This window comes from Corvus kubaryi, unplaced genomic scaffold (genome assembly GCF_017639235.1).
Source record: "Corvus kubaryi isolate FWS band 111438036 unplaced genomic scaffold, C.kubaryi_AGA036_p1.0 37260, whole genome shotgun sequence".
Classification (NCBI taxonomy): Eukaryota; Metazoa; Chordata; class Aves; order Passeriformes; family Corvidae; genus Corvus; species Corvus kubaryi.
Window position 1 is genome coordinate 6881001 of NW_024581077.1, and position 27062 is coordinate 6908062.

The 27062-nt window shown below is 45.7% G+C and overlaps 1 protein-coding gene across 3 annotated transcripts in view; it reads right to left on the reverse strand.

Moving 5' to 3' along the window:
• The window catches only part of MYO7A (myosin VIIA), a 64352-nt gene that overhangs the window by 9229 nt on the left and 28061 nt on the right, over positions 1-27062 (reverse strand). For all 3 annotated transcript variants that reach the window (XM_042024203.1, XM_042024204.1, XM_042024205.1), the window contains 26 exons: positions 26083-26220; positions 23214-23372; positions 22774-22866; positions 21343-21437; positions 20115-20199; positions 19032-19250; positions 18776-18883; positions 18017-18226; positions 17255-17458; positions 16289-16465; positions 14536-14625; positions 13175-13302; positions 12515-12641; positions 9037-9156; positions 8143-8316; positions 6755-6982; positions 5306-5476; positions 4191-4308; positions 3805-3931; positions 3521-3690; positions 3229-3419; positions 2553-2677; positions 1675-1832; positions 1024-1177; positions 754-909; positions 289-394 (listed from right to left, as the gene is read on the reverse strand). In XM_042024203.1, the coding sequence (XP_041880137.1) occupies positions 289-394; positions 754-909; positions 1024-1177; positions 1675-1832; positions 2553-2677; positions 3229-3419; positions 3521-3690; positions 3805-3931; positions 4191-4308; positions 5306-5476; positions 6755-6982; positions 8143-8316; positions 9037-9156; positions 12515-12641; positions 13175-13302; positions 14536-14625; positions 16289-16465; positions 17255-17458; positions 18017-18226; positions 18776-18883; positions 19032-19250; positions 20115-20199; positions 21343-21437; positions 22774-22866; positions 23214-23372; positions 26083-26220 (3831 nt within the window). The remainder of the gene's footprint in view (positions 1-288; positions 395-753; positions 910-1023; positions 1178-1674; positions 1833-2552; positions 2678-3228; positions 3420-3520; positions 3691-3804; positions 3932-4190; positions 4309-5305; positions 5477-6754; positions 6983-8142; positions 8317-9036; positions 9157-12514; positions 12642-13174; positions 13303-14535; positions 14626-16288; positions 16466-17254; positions 17459-18016; positions 18227-18775; positions 18884-19031; positions 19251-20114; positions 20200-21342; positions 21438-22773; positions 22867-23213; positions 23373-26082; positions 26221-27062) is intronic.

Genomic DNA, 27062 nt, shown 5'->3' on the forward strand with positions numbered 1-27062 from the left:
AGCTACTGTGAGTGGATGAACCCATCCAGCTTCCCTCTTTCTGCAGTCATACTGTAAACCCTCCAGTGAACACCAGCAGAGCACCCATATCTTGAAAAACACAAATTGCAACAACTCTACTACAAAAAGAGTAGACAAGGATGGATTTTCCTTGTAACACTTTGGCCCAGAGGCTTCTGGAAAGGCTGAACTTTTCTGGATCAGAACAAATATTAGCCTCTTCTGAGATTTTAATAAGAAAATTGACAGCCATCCTGACAGAAAAAAAATTCCTTCTCCCCCATTTACCTCATCGGTATCATCAGGGAAGTAAACCTTGTGGAAAATTTGGGTCGTTTTGTGTTGAATAGCTTCCACTTCTACCAGATGGGGTGGGTATTTCCTGGATCCATTCCTGCAAAACAGGAGGTGGCAAGTGTCACAGCATCATCAAAGCAAGAATGCTTTGTTTAAATCTTCCCTTTTAATGCATATTCTTTTTTAGTAACTCCAGCTAGTTTCTTAATATTACAATATTTTTCCTCCTACAAAGAAGAAAGTGACTTAAGTGGATCTGAACAAAGTTGATTCATTTCTATTTTTCTGCACTGCTTATCAGCAACCCAATGTCTCTCAATCAGTTTGGTGGAATAGAGAGGGAGGCTGTGAGCTTTCACTGTGCTCTAGTCACCAAAATATCTCCCAATTGTATTTTCTCACACATATTTGGATGTTGTGGCGCAGTCAGGACTAGGAGATCTTTTGGTGCCATACCTCAAGGCTTTCTGGAGTCTCTGGATACAGTCCGCTGCCAAGGGGTGATGTTTCCGGGATTGCAGGAACCTCTGGACATGAGGCAGGAGGATGTTACTCGGAGGGAAAAGGCCTGTACACAACCACAACAGCTCCCAGCCTTTCTCTTCACTGTATCTGTGCAAGAAGAAATCCAGGAGGAAGAAAATCACTCATGGCATGGACGCTTCAGATCTGCTTTGTGCAACACAGTCTAATGCATTTGGGCCAAGGGGAACAAACAACCCTTACTTGATGTGGTTGTCTGTGAGCTGCTTGAGGGTCTGGCAGTAGATTTCATCCTTTAGGGGTTCGGCTTTCAAGGCACCTTCAAATATTTGGTCTGTCAGCTCATTGACTGAGCGGGTCCTTTTGGATGGGTAGTCACCCATATATTTCAGCACTGGTGGGAGGCAGGAGTCAAGGATAAGCTAACTGGGATATTTGGAGAAGCCCTTCTGTTGATGACATAGTTAAAAGACATCCTACACATGACTACAGAAGTGGCTGCAAAGGGATACTCAGGCATCAAACCCTGTCCCTGAGGCCATGTGGACTGGTCCGCATTCACACGGATTAGGGCTGTGGCCTTCCACAGAAGGTGCATTTTGCAGAGTCAGCTGAACCAAGAGAGAACACCACCAGTGAGTGTGGACCAGCAGGATTCAATAGCTAGTCCCCTAATCCTCATTTATTAAGAAGTAGACACACCTCAGATTTCAAGGATGCTTAAGTACAGATTTGTGGTGCACACCCGTCTCCAAGCCTGTGACATGGTCCCACAGCCCTTAAGAGGGACCACAAACCTTTCTTTGGGCTTTGCTTGGGGCCCTGAAGAGCCTGTTCAGCCCTTTGTCTGTCAGACCTGTTGCCCAAAGGCACTCCCAAGCAGAGGAAGGATATCAATAAAGGCCATACAGGCTTCTTGGGACAGCTCCTCGCTGCCCAGGATCTTCTTCAGCAGTGGCTGTTTGATGGGCTCGCGGGTGTAACACCACAGCTTGTCCTTTCCACGGCTCTTGGTGATCATGACCCGGCTGAGGGTGTGCTTTGGAGGTGGTCTGGTGGCAAATACAAAGCAAAAGGTAGAAGACTACAGGGATAAAAGGGACAGCTTGTGGCCAATGTTTCACCTAGAAAGGTTGCTCACAGCATCTGGCTAATGAACTCTTACACCAAATTGGACATCACAATTTAGCAAGCTCCAGTTCTGCCCAAAGATAAACACTTGTACATTCCTGTGACTCAGAAGAGTCTCTTATAGAGCCTACAAAAGTACTGACACCACAACCACCAACTCTATCCCAAAAAGCTTCAAACCACAGGAAGGATGATGGATGAATGGCCAGGGCAGCTGCACTGAAAGAATATCACCTAGCAGTGTAAGCCTGACAAGCTGAAGATATCCCAGAGGATCTGGTCTGTCTGTTTGGATTGCCAGCCCATCCTAACAGAAGTGGGAGCTTTGGTCAGCTGCATTCAGCAGTGGTGCACATTTAGATTTTTGGAGCTGAGATGAAAATGCCTATGTAGCCTAAGCACATCCTCCCACATAATACTAAATTTCACATTGCTACACCTCTGCTGAGAAGAAATACTTTATAAAACCTTGTCTGTGGAAAACCTGCTGTTCAAATGCCATGACCTAAATCAGAGGCTGCAGTTGTACAAAGTCACATGATGGGGTATTCAGAGTCTTTTCCAGTAGCAAAATTTTTCTGATTCCCAAGCTACCTGCAGATGGATTCCTATAATTTTTGAGAATGGTTTAAAAAACTCACCTAAAATAATCATAGGAAAATTCCTCCAAGGTGTATGGCTTTACTCTTTCTTCACTGTCTGAAACTGCCATCTGAGAGGTTCTGATAACATCTTGTCGTTGGTCAGGGGTCATTGTGACCAGAGCCTGTGGGATGAAAAGCTCTCTGTTACCTGGTATATTTGAAATAAAATATATCTGATATATTCAAAGAGAGGAAGCAGATACAAAACAAGAACAGTGCAAATGAGAATAATCCATCAAGTCCTGTTAACAGGCAGTTAGAACTGTGCAGCTGTCATTTCTCTGTGCCATTCTCAGTCACTAATGCAAGGAATAACAGATGTTTCCATAATGTGGATCATTTCCTGAGGAAGAAAATGTGCTCTGGAACCTACAGCTCCATATGTGAATGTAGCAGTTCCCTCCAACCATAAATACACCTTTAAGCAACCAGGCCAGCTGGAGGGGTTTAGCACAATACATGGATACATAAGTCACAAGTTTGTGGTATCCTGAGTGCCAAGATCAGAAGAAAGGCTGAGGTCACTTTTGCCTTGGACAACTTGTCATCTCTCTCATCCACTTTGGTTTCTGCCTTACCTTCAGGGAGATTCTGGCCAGATGTAAGCACTTCAGGAAGGCTTTGACCTCCCTGGGCATTGTACCAAGTTGTGTAGTTCCGTAAGACAGCTTACCACGATCTCCAGCGGAGGCATGGTGACTGTAGGCAAGACGTAGACGGAATCAGTTGGGAAATCCCCTCTCTGCTTGGTCCGCTCGTTGAACCCATTAGCCCACCCTGAGTTCATCACTTGTTCTCCTGTGTCCTGGTCCAGAACTATCAGGTCTCCTTTAAGGAAGCTGAGGAACCCAGATTCTTCTCCCACTGCAAAAAAAACTCCATTGGTTTGAATTGTCTTTTTCCAAATTCCTTGGGAATATTCAATCTATCCATATGTTTACCACTGAGCTGGGCTATTTTCTTGCCTGGGTTTGGGTTGTCTTGGAGAGTGACCACATATTTGGATCGTTTCCTTAGTCCTTCAAGGAAGGTCACCACCAGGTCCCGGATATCCTCTGCATTGTTCGAGGTGAAAGTGTATTCATCACCTTTAATGGTGGCCAGGGTAAAACTCTGCCCTTGTAGCTTTCCTCCTCTGGGATATATTTTTATAGGAGACATAAACACGAAACATAATGACATCCAGAGGCAAAGCCTGGAAAAGAACTGATCTATGCTGAGATTGCCAGCCAAGTCTATTGCTCCTTACCTGCTGCTTGACACAGCTGTGATCTCCGGGAAAGAGAGCTCTAAGAGAACCTGCTCCTGTTCATCCACAAAGTACACCCCTGTCCAGTTGACAGCTACAATCACATCATTTTTAGGCAGGCTTGGTCCTGGGTTGAAGACAAGGCATTCAATCAGTTCATGAAGGGTCTTAGGATACAGAAAATGTTTCAAATAAGGATGTTTTTTTAATGGATAGAAATAGTAGCAGACCCATAGCCTGAGCCATTGCTAATCAGGATGCACCAAAAAATAATGTATCCAAAACAGACCAGCTAGATGGGTCCCTTCTTGTCTGTGGAATCTCCATCTCTCCTTCCTTTTGCTTTAGAGCATCTTGTCCTCTGGGGATGTGCTCTACTGACTCACCTGAGAATTTGAAGGCTTCATAAAACCGAGAAAACAGCAAAGGCCACTTGAAACGTGCAAAATCCACTACTTCTTCCTTGACCTTTTTTGGGTCTGCCCTCTTCTGAGTATAAATTCCCTACAGAAAATGCAAACCACAACCAACATGAAGCAAAACACAGTTATAACCAGGAAGAGAGCAAAGAACATCAATCCATGTAACCTGAAGATCTTGGAACAAATATTAATGGAGGTCTCAGTGTGGCTAAGGGCCAAACAAACTACTACAGGAACAACTGACAGTTTGGACGAAGTCCTGGCCTTCAGTTCCCACTGTAGGGAATAATTTGACTTAGAGAGGCTGGGCAAGCATCTGGAGTGACCAGTCTCAGTGAGGCTCATCTCAGCTGACTTTGGGTTTTCCTAAAGTGTGTGTTTACTTTTCAGCTTGACATTCCTTTAGCTGGAAGTGGACACTCATCAGCCCTTGAGCCCCTTATTTAGGGCATCCTTAAACACCTGACACCTCTGTACAAAGCTGACAGGCTGACAGAGGATGTGCAAGATCCAAGTGAATCCCTGTGTCTCCACTGACAGTTAAGGTGAGGTGAGACTCCTAATGCATATGGAGATGTTTACATTGTAGGGATTGTAATCTGAAGCTGGCTCCTGATGTTAAATGCCCATCCTCATGCCAGGAACATCACCCCTCTTGAGTGGTCATGAGTACTGGGTAATGAGTTATGCAGTGCTGCCATGTGAGAGTGTCACAAGTGTTCTAATTGAAGCCAGGGAGGTTTTATACAATGCTTGGCACAACAAGGTCCTGACAATGCCTGGAAACACAGACCACCTCTGTAATACAACCAGTAACACCACAATCTCATGTAACAGGAATGTCACCCCAGAAATGGCATTTTGCATCTCACAGTAAATCTTTGCAGGTTGTCTTCTGTCAGATCTTGCATAAAACCCGGTGTAAAGCTGAATATGGTTAATACAAACCCTGCCCTTTCTCGCTGATTTAGCTTCAGGCCAGGCTAAGAGCTGAGCTATGATGTCTGACACATGTTTAAAATGCACATGAAGCTACTGAAGCACAACATGGTCCTCGACTGGTGATCTATTGTCCCCACCTTTTTATGTGCAGCTATAATGAGCTGAGCCCATTTTTCCACTGTTTTTGAAGCTGTGATCTCTCTGTCCGGAATGTAGGATGGAATTAGATTTAGCAGTCTTTCCAGTACCATCTCTGACCCATAGTCCACATAGTATTGCTGGGAAGCCAGTTCTGCCAGATCTTCCTCCTGTAGGAGCCAAACAAACCAAGTTAATGCTGTTACCAGGTCATCACAACATCCATCCTCCACCACTCCAGGAGCCTGTTGTGGAGGCTGGGTGTACTACAAAATTGTGTGGGGATGCTTCTCTTTGGCAGAACTTCACCTTTTGCAGCTTTTTTGCTCAACTTAAGTTCAGGACATTGACTACTAAAAGCTATGATTAAGCCTTAACATGTTCAGTGACCAGCACCACACAACACTGTACTGTGTGGCAACATTTGCCCCAGCCTTTCTTTGCAGATCAGCCTGTTTCTGATGTCTGCAGTCAGCAATGGGTGATTTTGCTATGGCAGACAAAGCTTAGTGATTGAAAACTGCGTATGTCCATCATTTCCCACATTTGGGAAGCCCACCAACTGCACGTGTAAAACATCCTTTAATGCAGCTGCATTTCAAGCACTTGGTGTGAAGCAACAGAGCTACCGAAATGGTAATAGCACAAGGGAGACCAGGAGCAGCAGAAGGTGAGGGAGAAAGGACAGGATTTCTGACAGGATAAAAGAGCTGCAGTTAATTCAATATAGATGTGAAAAGATGATTTAGTTTCCAAGGTGACTGGATTCTACCAGATCACAGGAGAACGGCCAGGTGTTGGGGAAGAGAGATGTCTTCAATTTGACACCAAGATGATTTTAAACAGAAACAAAAACCCCACACAAGCCCCACAAAAAGTTGGCTGTTTGCTAAAAAATCCTACCCAAAAACCATGATGGACATTTTCAGAGATTTTGATGTTTCCTGAAATGCTAGTTTCCATGACACTGGAATAATTCTGTGAGCTCCCAGAGACTCTAATGCTGTGTTTATGCTGCCAGTGTCTGTTCAGTATATGCCAACACTACTGGGTTTGTACTGCATGGCAGAGGTCTGGGTATCCTGCAAATCATCTCTCATGCCTAAGGCTTGGCAGGATTCACCAAGCAGGGTTCTGCTGTGTACTGCTGGTCTGGTGATCTGGTTACAGACTATTTGTGGTGCTCCAAACTGAGGCGGGTGGACAAAGTGCCTGTTCACTCTCCCATCCAAAATTCAACAGGAGACAGTGCTCATGCAGCACATGGAAGCATCCAAGCCCAGTCAAGAGCATCTGATTGCTGTAGTTCCTGTTTTCTACGTGAATACCATAATGCCCAAGCTAATGGGTATCCAGGGAGGAATATTTATCATCCCCTTTGTTGTAACCTATTTCACCATCTCAAAGATACTTGCTGGACCAGACTGGGAGCTGCTGAGGTCACACACCTTGTCACACCGGTACTCCCCAAACTTCACCCCTCGCACGATCTGTTGGTAGATGAGATTGGTGGCCACGTTGTCCTCACTCGGGTTGTGCCAGGGAGTGAAGATCTCCTTCCTGAAGAAGAGCCGCCACGGCGCGTTGCGCTCCTGCGCTCCCTGCTCCTTGGCGTACTGCTCACACTGGGACACAGCATCCATCACGTGGTCATTGCCACTCCCCAGCGAGGACACCTGGGAAGGGCAGAGGGAAATGTGGCATTCACCTGACCAAATGCAGACCTTTCTAGGTAGAGAGATCTGTTTTTGAGTCACTCAGCCAGACTTCCTTCATAATCACAACAATCAATGTATCTATGTCTGCTAGACAGCCAAGACTGAATAGTTCTGCAGCATGGCTGAGTCATTCCATTTTGAGCTCCAGTTTCCCATCCAGATTGAAAGGAGAGCATCAACATGAACCAGCAAAGCCAATGGTCCCATTTTAAACTATTGTTGATTCATATTGTGCTTTGAAACACACTGTTTCAAAGTCATGGGCTTGGACCCAACCATGCTAAGCATCAGAAAAACCCAGAATAAAAAAGCCTGTCCTGTTACAGAAATTTACCTGCCTTCTCTTTGGTGTCTGCCACGAAGCCCCTAAAGGACTATATCCCCTCAGACTTGGCATCCCTGGCTGAATGACTCCTCAAAAAAGATGAAGAAGGCAGAGTATAAACCATTTTTTTCTCCACCTAGAGGCAGAGGTGGCCACATCTGCAGGTGAGAATATACTTCATCCTCTTACACAGCACCTCTTGGAATATTTTAGTTTCATTGACTTGTAGCTGTTGTCTCACCTGATGAAGTTTTACCCCTCTCATTTATGCTCACCTTTTATTTTTACAGAATTTCTGAAAAACATGTGGTTTTATGTTAAAGAAATCAGGTTAGATGCCAATGCAGGAATGGCAGTTTGGATATTAGCTCATTGTGGGAGCTTAATTTCAACTGTTAGCTTTCCGATTAAATTTAATTGGCTCCCTTGCATAAAAATCCAGGTAGGTTGTTTTACTGGAAATTCTTCTCTAATAAGCTTAACTGACAGCAAGAGAATAGCATCACATAAGTATGTAGGAGGAAAGGAATTTCTGGAGGCTTCTGGTCCAGCACACTGGTCAGAACAGTGCCTCTTTGAATGGCTTTCTCTGTATTTTCCTGTAAAATTCTGAGTATCTCCAATGAGAGAGATTTTCCTACAACCCAGCTGCAGAGTCTGACTACTCTTTTTGTGAAAATCATGGTGACACTTGCATTGTAGAAATAATCCTGCCTTCTGGAAGTTATGTGACAGCAAGGAGAACCTCCCCCTTCTTTCCCAGAGATATTCAGGAACAGAACTTAAGATATACCTTGTCAAAAAGCGCAATGTAGAGTGAAAAGCCAAATCGGTCCTTCAGACTGATTTTGTCAGCCAAAGAATTACAGAGCTCTTTAGCAGTTGTTGCAGAGTCTGTCAACAGTGTCTTTGTTGTCCCATCCATAAATGTGACAGGCAGCATGATTGGTTTCTTGGACTTGGTTGCCTAAAGGATTGAAGTCAAACTTTATGAGGTTATGTGTATTTCAATACTATTTACCTGCGTACTCTTCCACCCTACTCTGGTAACCACTTACTAATTCCTGATCCTACTGACTGGTTGCTTTTCAGTGTTACCATACCACATTTATCAATGGGATAATGTATGGTCAGCCACTGGAAGCACTCAGAAGTCACAGATATTTTATTTAACACATTCAGTCATCGAGGTGCCTACTCCAGTAAATACAAGCATGCCAGGGAATGCTCATGGACACTGGAGCACAGCTGTATGTGCTTGCAAGCTGGTATAGAAAAAGAGCAACTTCTGCACAAACTGCCTGTTCCAGCTATGATTACCCCCAAAGAAGTCCCAGGGACCACTCACAGGAGGCAGTTTGCCAGCACCCACCTTCATCTGGAAGACAGTTTCCTAGAACACACAGGGGCTTGCTCTATGCCAGCTTGCCTCAATGCCCAACAGCACTCTCAAGCACATTGAATTTACAAATATTGATGCAGCCAAAAGGATTGATCTTCAACACACTCTGGAGCAAAGCCAAGATGTACAGGGAATGCAATACGTTGGAATTATCTGAAAATTCTTGACAGAAATAGGCATTTTGTTGCCCCACATTCTGTCCTGACAAAGATGTGGTTCTTGTGACAGTGAAAGGCTTAAACCCTGAGCCCCAGTTGCCTGGGGAGGACATGGAGGGGCTCGTACCTGCAGCTCCAGCCAGCTGGGTGGCTGTGTCCTTGTCCCATTGGCAAATGTCCGCCTCAGCCTCTCTTCACAATAGGGAGCATAACCTGGGGGGCCTCCGTTGATGAAGTTCCTCAAATACTGTTGGCAGCAGGGAACACATTGTTTAGACCTTTGGCTTAAGAGGCCAAGCATTTGCAAAGGTTAACAAGTAATGTTTTATTGGAGAAAAGCCCTCTGTGACTAATGACGGTGATAACACTCAGGCTCGGATGTTCCTACATCACAGCACTGGAAGCTGAGAGAGAGTAGGACAGTCTGCACGCCTGCCTTGTTCTTCTACTGTGCATTTCTGGCCTCAGAGGAGATAAGATACCAGACTAGATAACAGACTTTGACTGAAGCCAGAGAAGCAGCTTTTCTGTTCTTGCTATTGCTGCCACTGATTTCTATCTTTGAATTTTAAAGATGTATTATAAAATGTTATTGAGTTTTGGCCAAAAAGATGGGAGTGAATGAAAAAGATGTGTAAGTAATGATCCAGGGGAATTGTAAGTGAATGCCACTCAGAACACTTAGCTGCCAGCACAAAAGATCTTTCATGGTGACATTAAACAGATATTCCCTTAGTCAGACTTTAAATTGCAATTTGGCCTAAACCAGAACTTGAAGTGCTTCAGTGTATGTTAAAAATACAACCATATTATTGTAGAGAAAATTAAATCCTGTGATTTTCACAATATGAAAGATAATACACTGAAAAATATTGCACAAACATGTTGGCCAAAATGCTAAGTAAGACTAATAATTCTGTAAATCTAATTTTTCTGAGAGACTTTATAGATAGATAAAGAGTTCTCTGAATGATAACACACAGCTGTTCCTTCAGAAACACAGACTGCTTTATAACACTGTCAGCCATAAATAACATGGCTAGAGAGACAGCTATCTCTGTCAATCATAACTCACTGCAGCACTACCAAGTACCTATGTAATACAGCCAGGTTATAGAGATGAGAGCTGTTGAAATGATCCTAAGTGCTCGATGCAAGGTAAAAGTGTAGTTTTAATTATACTATTGCAAACAATGAACAATGTAATTACATGTTTTTTCACGTTCCTACTTCCTTGTGACTGAAGCTTCCACCTAAGCCCTCTGCTGGTTGAAAGAAAGGTGCAAAGAACAGAAGTGCTAATGTGTCTTGGCCCATGCCTAACACATGATGCAATAAAGGTGTCTAATGGGATCCAAAGCATAACTTGCATATTTGGGAGCTGGAATACATATTGAAGACCTGCCTCATTATCAGTGAAATCTTTTTCAAAATGTTCAGTTCTAATTGATACTTTTGAATGACAGAATCATAGAAGGAAATAGGTGACATCCACAGGGACTTGGACATGCTTAAGAGTTGGGCCTGTGTGAACCACATGAAATTCAACAAGGACAAGAGCAATTTCCTGTACCTCGGCTGGGGCAATCCCAAGCACAAACACAGGCTGGGCAGAGAATGGATTGAGACTAATCCTGGGGAGAAGGACTTCAGGGTGTTCATGGACAAGAAGCTCAACGTGACCCATCAATATGCACTCACAGCCCAGAAGCCATCACCAGCAGCGTGGGCAGCAGGGAGAGGGAGAGGATTCTGCCCCTTCGCTCTGTCCTAACCAGATCCCACCTGGAGTGTTGTGTCCAGCTCTAGGGCCCCCAACACAAAAAAGATACAGACCTGCTGCAGCAAGTCCAGAGGAGGCCACCAAGATGCTCAGAGGGCTGGAGCACCTCTGCTACGGAGACAGGCTGAGAGAGCTGGGAGCGTTCAGCCTGGAGAAGGTTCCAGGGAGATTTTAGAGCACCCTCCAGAACCTAGAGGGGCTATAAGAGAGCTGGAGAGGGACTTTTGATAAGGACATGGAATGACAGGACAAGGGGAAGTTGCCTTAACCTGAAAGAAGGCAGGTTTAGATTGAGCATAAGGAAGAAATGCTTTCCTGTGGAGGTGGTAATGCACTGGAACAGGTTGCCCAGAAAAATTGTGTCTGCCCCATCCCTGGAAACATTCAAGGCCAGGCTGAATGGGACTCTGAGCAATCCGGTCTAGGGAAAGGAGCGCCTTCCCGGCAGCAGGGTTGAACTAGATGACTTACAGAGATCCCTTCCAACCCAAACCATTCTATGCCTCTGTGATTCTATGATCCTGTATTTCTATCATTCTGTGTCTGAGTCTCCAGAACTACTTATAAATTATTTCTGATAAGTGCTTCATTATCCTAAAGTAATCTTCTGCTACTAAAGATTTAAACCAGCACAACTTCCTGTGCCATACTTCTCAGATCTCATTTTCCCACATAATTTAATTGCCTGCGACTTTGCCAGTGATTTATCTTCTTTATTAGATTTCACACCGACAAGGCCTGGGGATGAAGGAGGCATTTCTATTCTTGGCTTCAGCCTTTTCAGTGCTGAAGACCTGGTACCTAATCTGATATCTATGGAAATTAATGGAACATCTTTATTTCCAGTCAGGCACTGGGACAAATTGTCCAGGGAAGGGGTGGAATCACCATCCCTGGAAGTGTTCGAAAAACATGCAGATGTGGTACCTGTGGACATGCTTTAGTGGTACCTGTGGGTAAGCTTTAGCAGTGGGATTGACAGTGGTTGGACTTGATCTTAGACATTTTTTCCAACCTAATCAATTCTTTAACTCTATAACTCATTTGGAAAGCAGAGTGTTCAAATCTAGGCAACAGAACTTTGCCCAGAAAAGAGGAAAAGAAAATCCTTAAGAACAATCTGATTTTCAAAAGTGTCAGCCACTTGGCATCTCCCACTAACTTCAGTCCTGCTGATCCACAGTGCTGCTGGAGATGGATTACATGTTATCTCATGTTTGGAATTGGATGTTTCCAGTACGACACGTGGTGGGGAATGTAGTGTCATTCCAAGAGCACCTTTGCAAATGTACTTCCACGTAAACTAAATCCTTCCCTTTCTATGTGCATTTCTTTTTAGCATAAATTTATATTCATAATTGGTTGTGTTCTATGCCTTGCCAGTTTTGGTAGAATAGATGCCTGAGGTCACACTGTCAAAGCCAGTAGATGCTGAATGCACAGACCTTTGCATATGAGAAACACGGGAGAAATGTGGGCTGGTCTGGTTGTGCAAATTGCACTTGCAGCCTCCCACAAACAAATTTCCTACCAGAAGTCACTTAATCACATCTTCACACATCTACACTGCAGGAGGCATCATTTAATTTGGTTGTCTACATTACCTTTAGAGTCACAGGAAAGGGAGAGTCACTTTTCAGGAGTGACTCATCTAATTCACATTAGACATTGAACTTGGGATAATGCACACTTTCCTTAGGAACTTTGTGGCAAAGACTGGGATTCCCTCTACTGTGAAACCCAAGAGAAAAGCTGGTCCCATGAGTGGAAAAGAAAATGTATTGGCAGATAATTAATCAGACAAATGTCATCTAAAATTTACCTTCACAAATTTCTCAGAAGGAGCAAAACATCCCACGCAGAGGGACATCAAGATCCAACCCCTAGCATGGCTGCTTTTGGATGGGTTCTGGGTCAGCTGCTTGCAGATTTGACAGTAGATTTCATCCCTACAACAGGAATAAAAAAAATAATTAAAAGTTAAACAGAAAAAAATTAGAGGAACTATTTAACATTAATTAATTTCTATTAATAAACATAAACACATAAATTGGCTAAACCAGAGATGTGAAAGTGGCCTTCATTTGACATTTTAGAATTTTTTAATGCTTCATTTAGCAGCTGAAATGAGTTTGAGTTTTTCATTAGGAAACCATTAAAAATATTCACACAAACAAAAGAGATACAATGGTCAAATGGAGTAGTGAGGAACAAGAGTGAGCATTAATAAAACCAATCCAGTTTCATTAGGACTTTCAGAATGTTTGAATCCCTTTGCATGGTCTTTCCACTGGGCCTGATATGGACAGTAAGAAACATGATTCAGCCCAGCCTGCATTATACAACACAACCATAAAAATTACAAAATGAGAGCTTTGTAAAGCAGCAGACAGTATCAAACTTGTTTGGATAACTCAAGAAAAGCTCAAGGAAGAAGGAATGAAAAGAATGGCATGTTCATGCCTTTGTCTTGATTTCTAACCTTAAGGCTGGCCTGAGGATGCCATTACCAATAATGAAATGGAGCTTCTCCAGGTTGGAAGTGGGTCGGTCTTCAAGCATGCTATTACCCTGCAGCGTGGACTCACCATCGTGAAGTCTCTTTGTCACCTGCCAACCAGACATACGGGTCTCTTTCAGGACAGCCAGTTACTGTGTCCCCCCCCACCCCCATCCCAAGCATGTGGTGCTCCCCCAGGAGGACTCTTCCACCAGCCAGGAGGGCTCTCAGTAGTTCTCCAATTTAGGATTTTAACAGCAATGGGAGGGTTTGACTGTGTTGTCTTTAATCATGTATGGGTGAAATTAAAAATGGTCCTGTCTAGTCACACTTCCACCTGCTTGGTCTTTTCCCAGGGTTTCTACAATGGCACCCTTGCCTCCCAGCTCTGAGCTGGTCCTGCTGCTGGGAGAGAGCCACCAAGGGTCTTGGGAATAAACCCATCTTATTGCCAAGGAGGACCTGTCCCTTTAACTTAGTCATACTAAAATAATCATCAGTGTTTTAACTGGCAAAATGGACCTATTCCCCATGCTAATGATGCAGCTGAAAATGCATAAGCATGGTGCTGTTTGTGAAAACAAGGATGGCATTCATCTGCCTACCAGCTCGCTGTCTCAGCTAGTCAACCCCACCTCCATTTAGAGAGATGAATATTTTTAGAGTGTGTTCAGAGTCAATTAGGGTGAGCTGGACTGGGTCCTGTTTCTCCCCACTGACCTTTAAGGGAATATCTCACAGAGCAATCTTCATGCTCTCAAGCAGCTATAGCCAGGTGAGATGGTGCCTGCTCTGGCAATGGGCACTCTATTAATTGTTTCCATCACCCCCACCTGAAAGATTTATCATTCCTCACTCTTTTGAGATGGGATTTTTCAAAAGCTCTCAGCTCAGCGTAACTGCTCCCATGGGGAGTTTTGTCCCTGGCAGTGGAATGGAACAGAGGATGGGTGAGTGCTGTTGGAGACCCCACCTCTGCTATCTATGCCATGGTAGAGGGCAGGAAACTAAAAGCAGGGATAACATTCAGACCATCACAGAGTGGTGGGAGGTATCGGCAGCTGGATGGAGGGCTGTGAAAGAGGGGAGGGAAGGTGCTGGATGGATGGAGAACAGGAGCCGAGGGGAGGCCGGCGCGAGGTGCAGAATGACTCAAGGAGACACGGGAAGCCAACCTTTCCCCTTAAACACTCCTTAAATCTTTCAGGCAGAGAGACAGGTAGCGCCAAACCCAGAGGAGGGCTGGTTCTATGTTGTCTAGGGAAAAGCAGAAGAGAGTCAGAGAGGGCTGCAGACAATCCAATGGCACTTGTGCTGCCAGGCGGCCAAGCGTCTCCCCTCACCTCCTCCGTCAGTTTGGATTTCTTCTTGAGTGTTAAGGAGACCAGTTTGTGCCGCACACTGTTCTTCTTGTGCCCATCAATGTGAGTACTCTGCAAAGCAAGAGGGGTGGATGCAAAGTGGTGAAACGCAAGTGCTGAACAAGTGCTCTCCCTGCCTCACCTGGGCTCCTGCAAAAGACCATTAATCCTGAGCAGAGAGTGAGATGTTTCTGAGGCTGGTGAGAACCAGAAGTCTGGACACATATTCCTGTGCCCCTTGATAACCCAGGGCTGGCTCTGAATTTTGTAGATATTCTCTAATCAGTAAGTGTCCTTCAGATCAAAATTATATATTGGGAACATAAAAAAAAAGTTATGTTGAATACATGGCTGATTCCTGCTTAACCCAGGTCCACCCAGTTCTGCTGTATGACAGTGGAAATGAGATGAGCAAGACCACTCTCTGAGACAAGCCATTTGCACAGCAGGTTTTTAGCTGGAAGCCATCTAGCCAGGGATTCATGGACAGGTAGTTACCCACTGTGGTTTCGTAACTTTTAATCAGCCCTGTGCTCTATCAGTTTTCCCAGAAGAATACCTTTGATGTGGGACAGCTCCAGGCACTGACTATGTATCATCAAATTACTTGCTGGCTTTCTACTTTTATAGCAAACTTTTGGACCCAGTTAATCTCTCCTCATTTAAGCAGCTTTGAACAGACCATGATTTCACACCCAATCAACACTTTGAGTCCTGTGGCTGTGATGGTTTATATCCATTATAAGCATGAGTTGGTGCTGTAAACCTGGATTTGCATATTATTTCACTCCGGCATCTTTCGTACTGTGAAGAGATGTTGCAACCACAGAGAAAAAGACAGCTTAAATTTCCCTTCTCTACTGTACTACCTGATATCTCGATTGGATAAAATACGCCTTTTTGTAGTAAACAAGCAAGCAATTGTGGGTAGAAGGAATGAAAGGTGATTCTTGGTGTATATTTTTACAGAATTATGATCCTGACGCTATTCTTGTCCAGAAGGGGAAGTCTTGTCTTCACTGGAAGAAGTATCATAATTTCTAAGAATGAGGAGATTTGTTAATTTACCTCTGCAAATGCTGCAGAGATTTGTCAAGAAAACTTCTTGAAAATTACACAATGACATCCAGAAGATGCTAATAGCAGAGAATATCTTGTCCTATTGAATAAAGCAATTGCCAAAGATGGAAATGTATCAGCACTGTGAACATTGATTTATCCAGAACAATGTTTTGTCTGGGAAGGATATTAAGATGAAGTCCTCCAGTGATATCCAGAAGGCACTCAGGATGCAATAGGGATTTACTGTTTTAAAAATTTTTATTTCCACAGTTTAATCTCCTGGTAACTAATTACTTCCTGCTCCAAGATTAAGGACACATTTTTAAATTAGTCTCTTCTGACTCAGGGCAGATCAAAAGGAAATCCCCAAATAAGAAACATAGCACATTGCATTCCCCCCCTGTATTTTAGCCCTGTGGGGTGAAGGAGAGAGCTCAAAGTCCCTTGAGAGATATCAGGGCACTTCCGTCACTGGGGAACATTCAGTTCCTCCTGTGAGGGAGGGACAGGATCAACATCTGACACACAGGCAATTCTCCCTTCGTATCGTAAGCGCAAATAAAATCATCAAACTGATTGCCTGCCACAAACCCCACAAGTCGCTTCTTTCCAACACATTTCAATATCCAACACCTAATAATAACAACATCTCTTTTACAGCTGCAGCAGTTACCTCTCCTTCTCCCTGCAGAGCCTGCAGTTCTTTCTTATAGGTCTTCTTCCCAAGAGTCTCATAGATTTTTGTCATTACTGGAATCTTCTCACCACCATCACTCATGGCTGTGTGATATTTCGGCTCGGGGAGGTCTCCCATGAAACGCAGGATAGTGATCCATACAGCAAGTGCTGCCTATTTGAAAGGAAAGTTACACCCCATTAGCTCCCACCAGGGCAGTGGAGGGGGTGGGCAAGCCGTCCCACTGTGGTGTCTCTGTACATCTGCAGGAGATAAAACACTTCCCTGCATCACACGTGAAGTTGTGCCTGCGGCACACGTCCCCTCTGAGCATGCTGGGTAGGCCACTGGCTGGGACCACATTCAGGCTCTGTGTTTGTGCCACCACGAATGTGTTTGTGAACCCTACCAGGGGTTTGCTTCTTGATAGGAGATGCCAGCCTTATCAAGGGGCAGAGACTTGCAGCTCCTAACCCACTGCAGAGGGAAAGGAGAACCACAGCGAAGGCAAGTTCATGAATAATATAACGTGCATTATAGCCATGCAGGTTCAACCCATTTCTGCTCTTGTACTGCTGGCTATGGGACAAGCGGTTCTTCTCTTACAGCTCTGCACTGGTGTGTATGACAAGGTAAGAAGCAACTTTTCCAGCTCCCTAGAAGCTTTACAAGTGCTACTCAAACAACGGTTTCCATTGCCCATGCCCTGAGCCCAGAGCACCTCATTGTCTTAACACAGATACCAAGGTCCAGAGATGGACCCTCCTCTCTAATGCTCCATCCCTCTAATATTCACTGTCTTACCGGCACTCAAAGCATGCCCGTGGGACAGTGGCCATGGACACATGTGCAGCAGATGAGTGTATCCCAAATGGAAACTGCTGGTACCTTTTGGCTGGAGGGTTACCCAGGCTTGCTCCAACCCACCCAGCCCTGCTCAAGGATTTTCATCCCCTGCCTCACCAACTGGTCTCCTTCATCTTCATGGTACAAGAGAGGCTGCTTGAGAGGCCGGCGGATGTACGTGTGTGTCGTTGTGCCCTGGAAATACGTGGCAGCAAACTTGGCAAATTTATACTCTGAGAGGTCTTCCTCCTCCTCCTCAGGGAGAGGCAATGCTGCATCCAGGTCCTCTTCCTCCAACTCCTTCTGGACTTGCTCAAGATCCTGTTGTGGAAGGACATGTCAGACACTCAGCATGGCTTTGGCTATCAAAATACCATTTTTCTTTGGGCCTGAATTTTCTGTCAGTTTGATTTCCATCCCAAAAGGAAAAGTCAGATGGAGAGAAAACATGGAATATAGCTCTGGAGCCCATGCAAAGCCCAAGCTCTGAAGGACATGCCTGTGCCCAGGAATGTCCCTAGAGCAGAAGAAGAAGTAACAAGCATGGCCCCACTCACAGCATGGGGAAAGGGTGTCTAAGAGCTAAATGCCTTGAGCTGTGATGAACCAAAAAGGAAAGATCTCAAAGGTCACAGGTCCTTGATGACCTTATAGTGATACTGCTCTCCTCCATTTGGTAGTCCCAGGGAAAGCGGCCAGTCTGCCTGCCCATCTCCAGCCACAGCATAGTAACACTCTGGGGCCACACAGGAGAGCCTAGCCTTGAAGGAAGCCTTCAGAGACACACTTTTTTACTGCTGTACTCTTCCTTGACCTATTAATATTTTGCTTTTCTCATGTCTTTCATGAGATAGCCAGGCTCCTGTACATCTCCAGTACCTCGAAGCCATTGGGTGCCTGGCCTTCCTGGCCAGGCAGGGAGGAGGTTGTCCCCAGGAATCCGAACATTTTGTCCACCATTTCTGAGTCATTCACTGGCTCGTTGCGAGCTCTCTCCATTTTTTCTAAGAGCTCTTTCTTGCGACGTGCTTCCTCTTTCTCCTTTACTTCTCTCTCTGCATCTTCCCGTGCCAGCTGGGCCAGGCGTACCTGCAAAAGGACAAGTGCAATGACTGAACTGCTCCTTCCAAAGAGCTGGCAGTAAATTCCACAGGGCCTGGCTGTAGGAAGGCAGGCTGCCTGGTGCTTAGGGCACTATACCCGTATCATAACTTGAAGCAAATCAGCAACATGTCCATGTCGCAGTTTCCCAACTGCAGAAGGACAAAGCAATGCATTTTCCCCATTCCTTAGTGCCTGTTTAGGGGTGTTGGTCCATGTCCAGAAACTCTCACTGACCTCATTTTTTTCTTTTATACAACAGCCCTGCATGTCCACACACACACAGAGTGTCCCAGTTCCCCTTTCATACAATAGCAAAAGCAAGTGAATAATAACTATAATCTCTAGCATTCCTGTGCAGCAAATCAGAAATTCTGGAGCAGCTTCAAACTAATAAAGCACAGAGTACTTTAGAGAATTAAATACAAACCACTCAAGCAGGGCAGAAATCCCTTAGATATTTTTGTCATTGCCCCTCAAAGAAGCAATTTCCTGGAGAACAGTCAGAACCCCAGAAAGAGATCAGTCCCCACGTACTTGGTGTTTCTTTTCTGCTTCCTCTTTGGCTTTCTTGGCACTCATCTCCTTTCGAAGTCGCTCCTCTTCTGCCAGCCGAAGTTTCTCTGCTTCCAGGCGTCGATAATACTGTGGGAATAAATAGAAGAGCCTTCTGAATAGGAACCAAATTATTTTTGGATTTTTTTTCCTTTAAAAATGAATCCCAAGAGCACATGATACAGAAGCATGTTTTTCTCCCCTCTCCTCATCTCTGTTTCTCCTCCATGGTACTCACCTCCCCTCGGAGGCGCTTATAGAGCCTTCGGGCAATCATGCCCCGGGCGTAGGCCTGCACGGTGAGGACAGCCCAGAGGCGGTGGCGGAAAGCCCTACGGACCAGGTAGCCCCGGCATCGTGCCTGGAACTCGATGATCCGCCGGCGAGCCATATGGTACTGCTTGTGAAGCTTGCGGGATCGGTACAGGGCCTGCAGCCTCAGGAAGCCAATCCTCATCTGCAAGAGGGAGCAGGATGAAACCACCCCGCCAGCCAGGGGCTCACCCACCATAAGCAGATTTCCATTGCTAATCTCCTGCTTGCACGGCTGTAAATAACAGCCACTGAAATCAGTCCCCAAGACAGCAAACCTTCTGGAGGGAGGTTTTCCAAAAGGGTGGGGAAATGAAGCCCTCTGGCTGCTGCATTGTTTCAAAGCCCAGGAAGGACAAACACAGTTTCTTCCCCACTGAGCCTTTGAGAGGCTTCAGGATGTCGGGTTGGTCATCCCAAGTAACCACAAGCCATAAGGGTTGTTCCTGTGGAGGTCCAGCAGCTGCAAAGCTCCTGCCTGACAGTCAAGATGCTGTTTGATAGCAGGAGGCAGCATCCTAGCCAGCCTGGAAAGTGGCTATTTTTATCAAGTTGCAGGCTTGGAGGATTATATTGAGATACTTTAGATCCCAATATACTTCCCAAAAGACCCTGCTGTTGGGTTCAGAACCAGCTGGAACAGGGAGAGAAGAGGACTATGGATGGGTTGGTGAGAAACTCAAATATGGCCCCACGTGGAGATGGAGTCTGTTTTTCAGAGGCTCTTGAGTTTCCAGCCATCTGGAAACTAGGGGAAGACTTACAAAACCCCAAATCATCAGTTGGTGCAATGGACATTTAAGTCACAGGCAAAAGAACAACTAGGAGGTGGTCTCTTCAATGAGAAGACAGAGCAAAAGAGCAAACTTCCTTTCATTGCTCCAACTGATAAAAGCCAACCTCACCACTTCTTACATTCAATGGGACATTTTTAACCAGAAGTCCTCATGTATGTCCCAGGTGAAAGAGGCAGGAAGGCAGAGGTGTGAGGAAGCACCCGTGTACTTACAGCACCATAGTTCTTCCTGCAGTTATGTCCACGCCAGTATCTCTGAATCATCAGGACTGAATTTCTCACTTTCAGGAAATTGGACCTGCAAAGTCAAATTTCAAAGTCAATTTCAATCATTTGCCTCTGGTTCGGCCACAAGTTATCATCATCTCCTGGGCCTCACTTCTTAGAGATTTGAACCTGAGTGTCCAGATGGAATAAACACTGCATTTTTGGCCTGAAAATGTCTCCTTCCCCAGCTCTCTTTGCTTTCAAAAAACATCTGTAGGGACTCTCTCTGAGAGGTCTGGGCAGGCAGATTATGCCCAGTTATGGAAATGAGAAGAGCAGGAGATGCTGAAAATGGTCCCCACTTTCCCCCAGCCCTGCATCCCCTTCTCACACCTAAAATCTCTTCCCTATGTGTCCTTCCCATTTTGTTCTAGCACCTAAAAATGGATTGAATCTCACCCAAATATCAAGAGCAAACCTCACCAACACCACCCTGCTATCCCTATCTGCTCTTCCAATCCTTCCCAGCCTGACCTGATTCTACCTGCAGACAACATAGAGACAATTGTGTTAGGAGGCCTTGGGGGTCTTACTAGGATTAGTGTGTGAAAGATTGATGAGTTATTCAGCAGGTGCCCTTTCTGCAAAGCACCACCCGAGTCATACCATGGCTTGGATGGTAAGAGAGAACAAAACCCCAACAACTGTCCCTCCTCCATAGGTGAATCCTGTCCTCGGCTGTGGCTCCCCCTCTTCATCCACAACAATCCTGTGAGCTCCCTGTCCTCCTCCCATGTCTGGAAACCGGGTTGCAAAGGGAAGACTTCTGAACCCCTTGGGCCTTGGGGAGAGCAACTTTAGTCACAGTAGATGACCCAGGGTTCCCTCTGCAGGAGATCTTGTGGTGATCTCCACAGACTGGAGTCTTAGGGTTGCCTTCAGCAGGCTCAGAGTCCCACTGCTGCACTGTCATAGCACACACCACATCCCCTGAAGACGGCACTGAACAGGGACAGAAGGTCCTATTCTGTCCAGGTTTGAGGCAGGTAACACAGTTATCCTCTTGTTTCCTCTACTGTTTTCCTTTAGTACTCGCTGTACCTCAGTGTCAGCACATCAGGGTCCCCTCTGGTCATCTGGGCACAAAAGGAGTGACGCAGCCTCGAGGAGCCACTTGCTGGATGAAGCATCCCACACAGGTCACCTCCCATTTGCCAGTGGGGTTCATACCTACCTGTCTTTATACCCACGGACCACCTTCTGGATGAGGATGACTTTGTCTGTGATGGCCTTGTCTCTCTCAATCTCCAGCAACATGTCGTGGTGGTCCTGTGGGAGGAAGCAACACAGCACCAATGTCTCAAGCTCTCCCTCTGCCTGATATGTGGCCAGAGAGGGTGGTACAAGACCCGTCTCCAGGACAGTTGTTCAAAATAAACTCTTGGGTCATTTTACGTCCCAAGTGTTACCCCACCTGCTCACTGGGGAAATGCTAACATAAACCCTAGTGATCTATAGTCTTCATTCCCAAATGAAACAGGTCATCCAGAAGCTGCAAATGCAATACTTCACAGTCTGAATTACATTGCACTTCCCTGCAGAGCTCCCTCCTACTGCTCTCAGCCATGGGACCAGTTCCTAGGAGCACTGGAGAGGTTGGTAAGCAAACTCCAGGCTGCCTGGATCCCATTACTTCTTCTAGCCAAGACTGCAATGTCTCCCTACCCTAAGGAAAAAACCAGCTCCTCGAAACACTGAATTTCCTTTGTCCTGAGGCTCTCAGATGCACCAATCCAAGCTTTACTCTGATTCCTCCCATGCTGTGTGTGATTCAGCTTTCTTTCCCAGTCACGGCAAGCTGAGCCATGCCACACTGGGTGCAGCAGAGGCAGTTCCACACATTTCCTGCTTTGCTCGACCTCCCGCGGCCCCTTGGGGCCTCCCAATTTCTCTGTTTCCTGTCCTGACAGCTGTGAGATCTTGATAACAGGCTCTGGAAAGAGCAACTAGTGAGAACAAGCTCTGGGGAAGAGATGGGGTTGTTTGTGCTGGCAGTGGGATTTGGGGGTGAATTTAGGTGTAAGCAGTCAGGGTTTATAGTTGAGATTTTTGCTCAAGAGAAGCCTCATCTTCCCAGAACAGCACAGGAATGGGTTTGTAAGGAAAGATGAGTGTGTATGGGGCTGCAGGGCACCTGCAGTGTTGAACTGCTCTGTGTCAGCTGGACTGATGCAGAAAAGGAGACTGTAGGCACATCTTGGGTTGCACAAGGATGTGCAGAAAGGAAAATGAGCCTATTGTGCTCATGTCCCTCTCTCTGCAGGGCTCTGTATGGGCATCCCTCCTGCTGCTGTGCCTTTTTGGGTGAAGGCAGGAGAGGAAGCTGAACCACTCACCCCAGGAGGGAAAAGGCTGTGCACTGGATGTGACCACTTTTCTGCCGGTGTGGTTTTGTGAATTCATCAGTGCTGGCACAGTGTCAGGACTTCCTCCTGCCTGCTGCTCCTAAACTGGCCCCTAATGTTCTGCCTTAACCCAGGTTCTACCCACTGACATGCCAGCCCAGAAACCATGGAAAAGGGTCATGTCTTATGATGGAAAGGGTAGGACATGCCTCCAGAGGCAAGGATCCAAGATGGTGGGGGGAATGTGGAGAACCACTCACCTTTAGAAATATCTTTGTCTTGCCAATCTGCCAGTCATCATCCTTCCCCAGCACTGCTTCAGCAATGCGCTGGCATGTCCCACGCAGGTCACCCTGATAGAAAAGGGGTTGGGATTCACCAGGACCAGACTCACCCATCGCTCCTCCCAAGCCCAGTGTGAACCTTTTCTGGTCCCAAATCCTGCAGTTTTCTGCTAGTGAGGTTCTTATGGCTTTACTGTCACCTCATTTAAGATGAGTGAAAGGGACAGGCTGAATACGGCTAACTGTTCCTGCCAGCCCTGTAACCATTTTTCCTTCACTTGGAAAGCCCAGAGCACTACTGTGACACCTGGGGATCAAATGTTGCATAATTGTTTTTGGAGAGGATGTGCACCCCATAAATATCTCTGGAGATTCCCAGCAGAGAGCAATTGTCACCTGTGAAAGAGGATTCTCACCTGCTTGTACGCTGGCTTCACCCCCGGCATGAGCACCCGGTAGCGGTCCACGAACTCCACAAAGGTGTAGCGGATGGGGTATCCAGCCCGGCGGATGCGGATGGTCTCCATCATCCCTGAGTACCTCAGCTGACGGACGCACAGCTCCCGATCAAACAGCTGGGGAGGTTACAGGACACTGGGGTTTGATTGCAAATCTTTTAGGGCTCGTTCATTGTACTTATGGGCAACTATGTGCTCCTGATGAGGCACAGACTGCTGGAGACAGTTTTGATTTTCTTGTTGGGGAAGATGAAACAGGAAAGCCTTATAAATATGATTGCCTGACAAAAGATTTTGGGAATATGAAAAATATAAGCGACATCGAAATGAAAGCCACTTTTGAAATACCAAGTCTTAGTTACTGAACAACTGGAAAACAATGGTATGGCCAACTGAAGGTAATCCCCTCTTGATTGAACAATACCCTCTGCTTGCAGGCAGGTCCAAGGGTCAGAGCAGACCCTACTAGCTCAGCAGAAGGGGTCCAAAGAGTAGTTTTTAGAAGTTAAGATGTAACACTCTATGGTAATATAAGAACTCTTATAGGCTGTATGTAAATGCTATAGGATTTGTATCTTGTATTAGATTGGTTAGTGACAATTAGAATATTCAGTACAGAAGATGATTTATTGTATTGTAACCAGGACTTCAGACACTCACACTCTCTTACTACACTCTCTCTCACTACTTCTTCTTCACTCTCATTCCTCTCGCTCTCTCTCTCTTTACTTACCCGCTTACTCTCTTGCTCTCCGGGGCCTGCTCCGAGCTGAGTCTGGCAGCTCTAAGCAGTGCCCCAATACCCACGCCCTTTGCAATAAACCGCATGTTCCAAGATCTGACTTCAGAGATCTCTCGTCTACGCCCGGTCCAGACTGAAACCAAAGCCCCCCGCGTTTTCTTTGCATGGTTTGTTATTGAATTCATCCCATGCCTTTTTCTTGGACTAACCAGAACAATACTCAGAAACAACAGCATGAGATGATGTACAGACCCAGAGAACTCCAGCCAGCATCCCGATACAAACAGTTTTTTTGCCCCCTAAAGCACATTTTAGAAGGAAGTAAAAGTTTTAGAATAACATAAAGTAACAAACAGTCAGGACTTTCCACTGACCTTTCACTTCCGCTATCCCATTTCCTATCACTATCAGTACATTTTCCTTCAAAGGCAGGGACAGAAAATGATCTCTCAGACAATGTTCTCTTTTGCAATCACCCTGAACAGCTCTGTGCGCCTTTATCTGGGATTTCTTTTCCTTTGGATTATTAAACCAAGGCCAAAATTAAATTTAGCAAGAAATCACATTTCATATCATACTGCAGTCTCTGATTCAGTGTTAGCTCACCCATTTCTTTAATGGGGAGATTAATTTCTCTTTGTCTAATTCTTTCAAACCTGGAGCTGATTTAATGTCCCACTGGAAGTTCTGTAGACAAATAGGTCGAACAGAGACTTCTGGCTTAGTACTTGCAAGAGCTGATGAAATACAGGCTTCCTATGCATGACACAAAATACCAGACTGAATTCCAGACACCCAGGTGTAAAAACAGCTCAGAGTCAGGGCATTTGGAATAATTTGCTAACATCAGTTCAGGATGTACATCTATTTCTCAACATCACCTATGTTCAAAAAGAAGGTCTTGTTCTGATCTCTGCTCAGATGATAATCACAGATCAGACATACTGTTAAATATTTACCCAAGGTATTCCATTAACAGGCTAACAGGTGCCTTTTTACTCTCACCAAAACCAGGATAAGAGCACAGTAAAATGATCTGAGAGAGGCACCAAACCTTTTGTTCTCCATCATACTAGATTCACTGAACAGCAAAAATAAGTTTCAAACACTGCTTGTACATAACAGCTCTGAAATTCAGTATTTTTTGCTTTTTTACACTCATCTGAGCTTTGCTAACAGACACTGACTTCAGACAAAGCCCCAGCTCTGGCCATATTAACTTTATTTATTAAATAAAGCTCTTCCTCTCCAAGCAGTATTGCTATTAAGTCTGGTGAGCAGGTAACAGTGATAGCTCACAGCATCAGTGTCTGATCCTGCAAAGTGTGGGGAATGGGATCAGGGCATACAACACCCACCTGCCTTCTTCTGCAAAACTAAGAGTCCCCTCCATGAGCAGTTTGTGGTCAGGAGGATTGACAGCCCTGTCCTTCCTTTTCATTTGCTCCCAGAAGTTTGCCCCCATAGTGTACATTGCTTTTGAAGCAAATCACTGTGAATTGAGCAAGATAACTCCTCTCACATTTCCTCTGTGCTATTTTGCCTCTTTTTCCCTCTGCTTTTAAAACCATGCTTTTGTAATTGGTGAAGAAAATAAAAAGGCAGTGGAAAGGATCAAACAGGATTTAAAATAAGGGAGATCCATTGAGAGCCAAGATTTGCAGGGAAACACCCATGGGAAGATGATTTTTAGAAAGCACTGAACTCTGCCACAGAACATGGCTCAGCTGAAGTCTCTAGCAGGAAGGAGACTACCCCCTATGGAAACGGAGAGGCATTTCCTATAGGATAAAGGGCTGCAGGGTGAATTCCTTGAGATTGCCCTTGGGAAGAAAGGCAGGGTCAGGAGCTACCCCCTGCAAGAAGTTTTGGGGTGCAGTTGGACTGCAAAGCAAGTGCCTGAATTTGCTAATCCTTTTGTGACTCTGTTGCTTGCACAAGAGGCTGCGGGTTGGTTTTCTAAGCGCGCAGGGTCAATCCTGACTCCACTGATGCCCAAAGGAGTTTTGGCGGTAGCTCCAGGGCAGAATGACCCCACGGGCAATCCTGTACAAAAAGGAACCAGGAGAGAAAAGCAGGACTTACCATGGGCTTCTTGTACTCATTTGGCTTGATGCAGCGGACAAAAAAGGGCTGGCACACACTGAGAGTCCTCATCAATAGCTCCAGGGAGCGCTTGAACTGGCTGCTGAGCGTCGGTGAGCGCTTCCTTGTCTCTGCTCCCTGCAAAACCGCAGCGGAGTGCACTCAGGAAATGAAAGGATAACAGTGCCTTTCCCCTCTGGCCACATCCCCAGGAACCTCCTGCAACAGCCGGGGCTGGAGTGGGGAGTGGGGCCAGAGGTGGCTGAAAGTTGTGGCAGGAGAGGGGAAGGGCAGAGCCTGTGAACTTGCAATGGCCGGGCTCCGGCAGCCTACTCCATATGGCTCTGTGCAGGCAGGAAAAGTGCCATGATTTAATTTCTCCTGCTTGAACCTTGCTGTGTGACTGGAAAACCCATCTTCCCTATGCAAAGCCATGAGGAAGATCTGCCCATAAGAGCATACTGCCTCTTCTGGGCCATCAAAATTCTTTGTATTACAGCTTGGGGCAATACACCTGCCCAGGGATGCTCCTCAGGAGCAGCACAGGCTTCCCTGTCCCCATGGATTGCAGCATGGGCATGCCAAACCCTCTGTCATGGTTCCTCATGTCAGGCTGAGCTCCTCCTTCTCCCTGGAACAAGAACCAGAGACCCATTTAGGGTAAAATATAATCCAGGGGAATGCTTGCTGCAGGGTGACTCTGCAACAGCTCAGGAACTTCTGCTGAGACTCCTCAACCTGTACCACCACAGATTCCAGTTGCTTTTGGAAAAGAAGATTAACTAGACTAAGTGAGGTGAGTATTTAGGGTGAATCAGGATGATTTGGAGTATTTTTCTTAGTTTAGCTCCCTTGGTCAAATTAATAACCCAACCTCTATTTTGGGGCAAGTGTTTCTAAATGAGAACGTATATGTTTCCCTTAAGATCCCTTCTCCCTGCTCTGGGAAAACCTTGTTAAACCACCTCCGAATGAAGTCC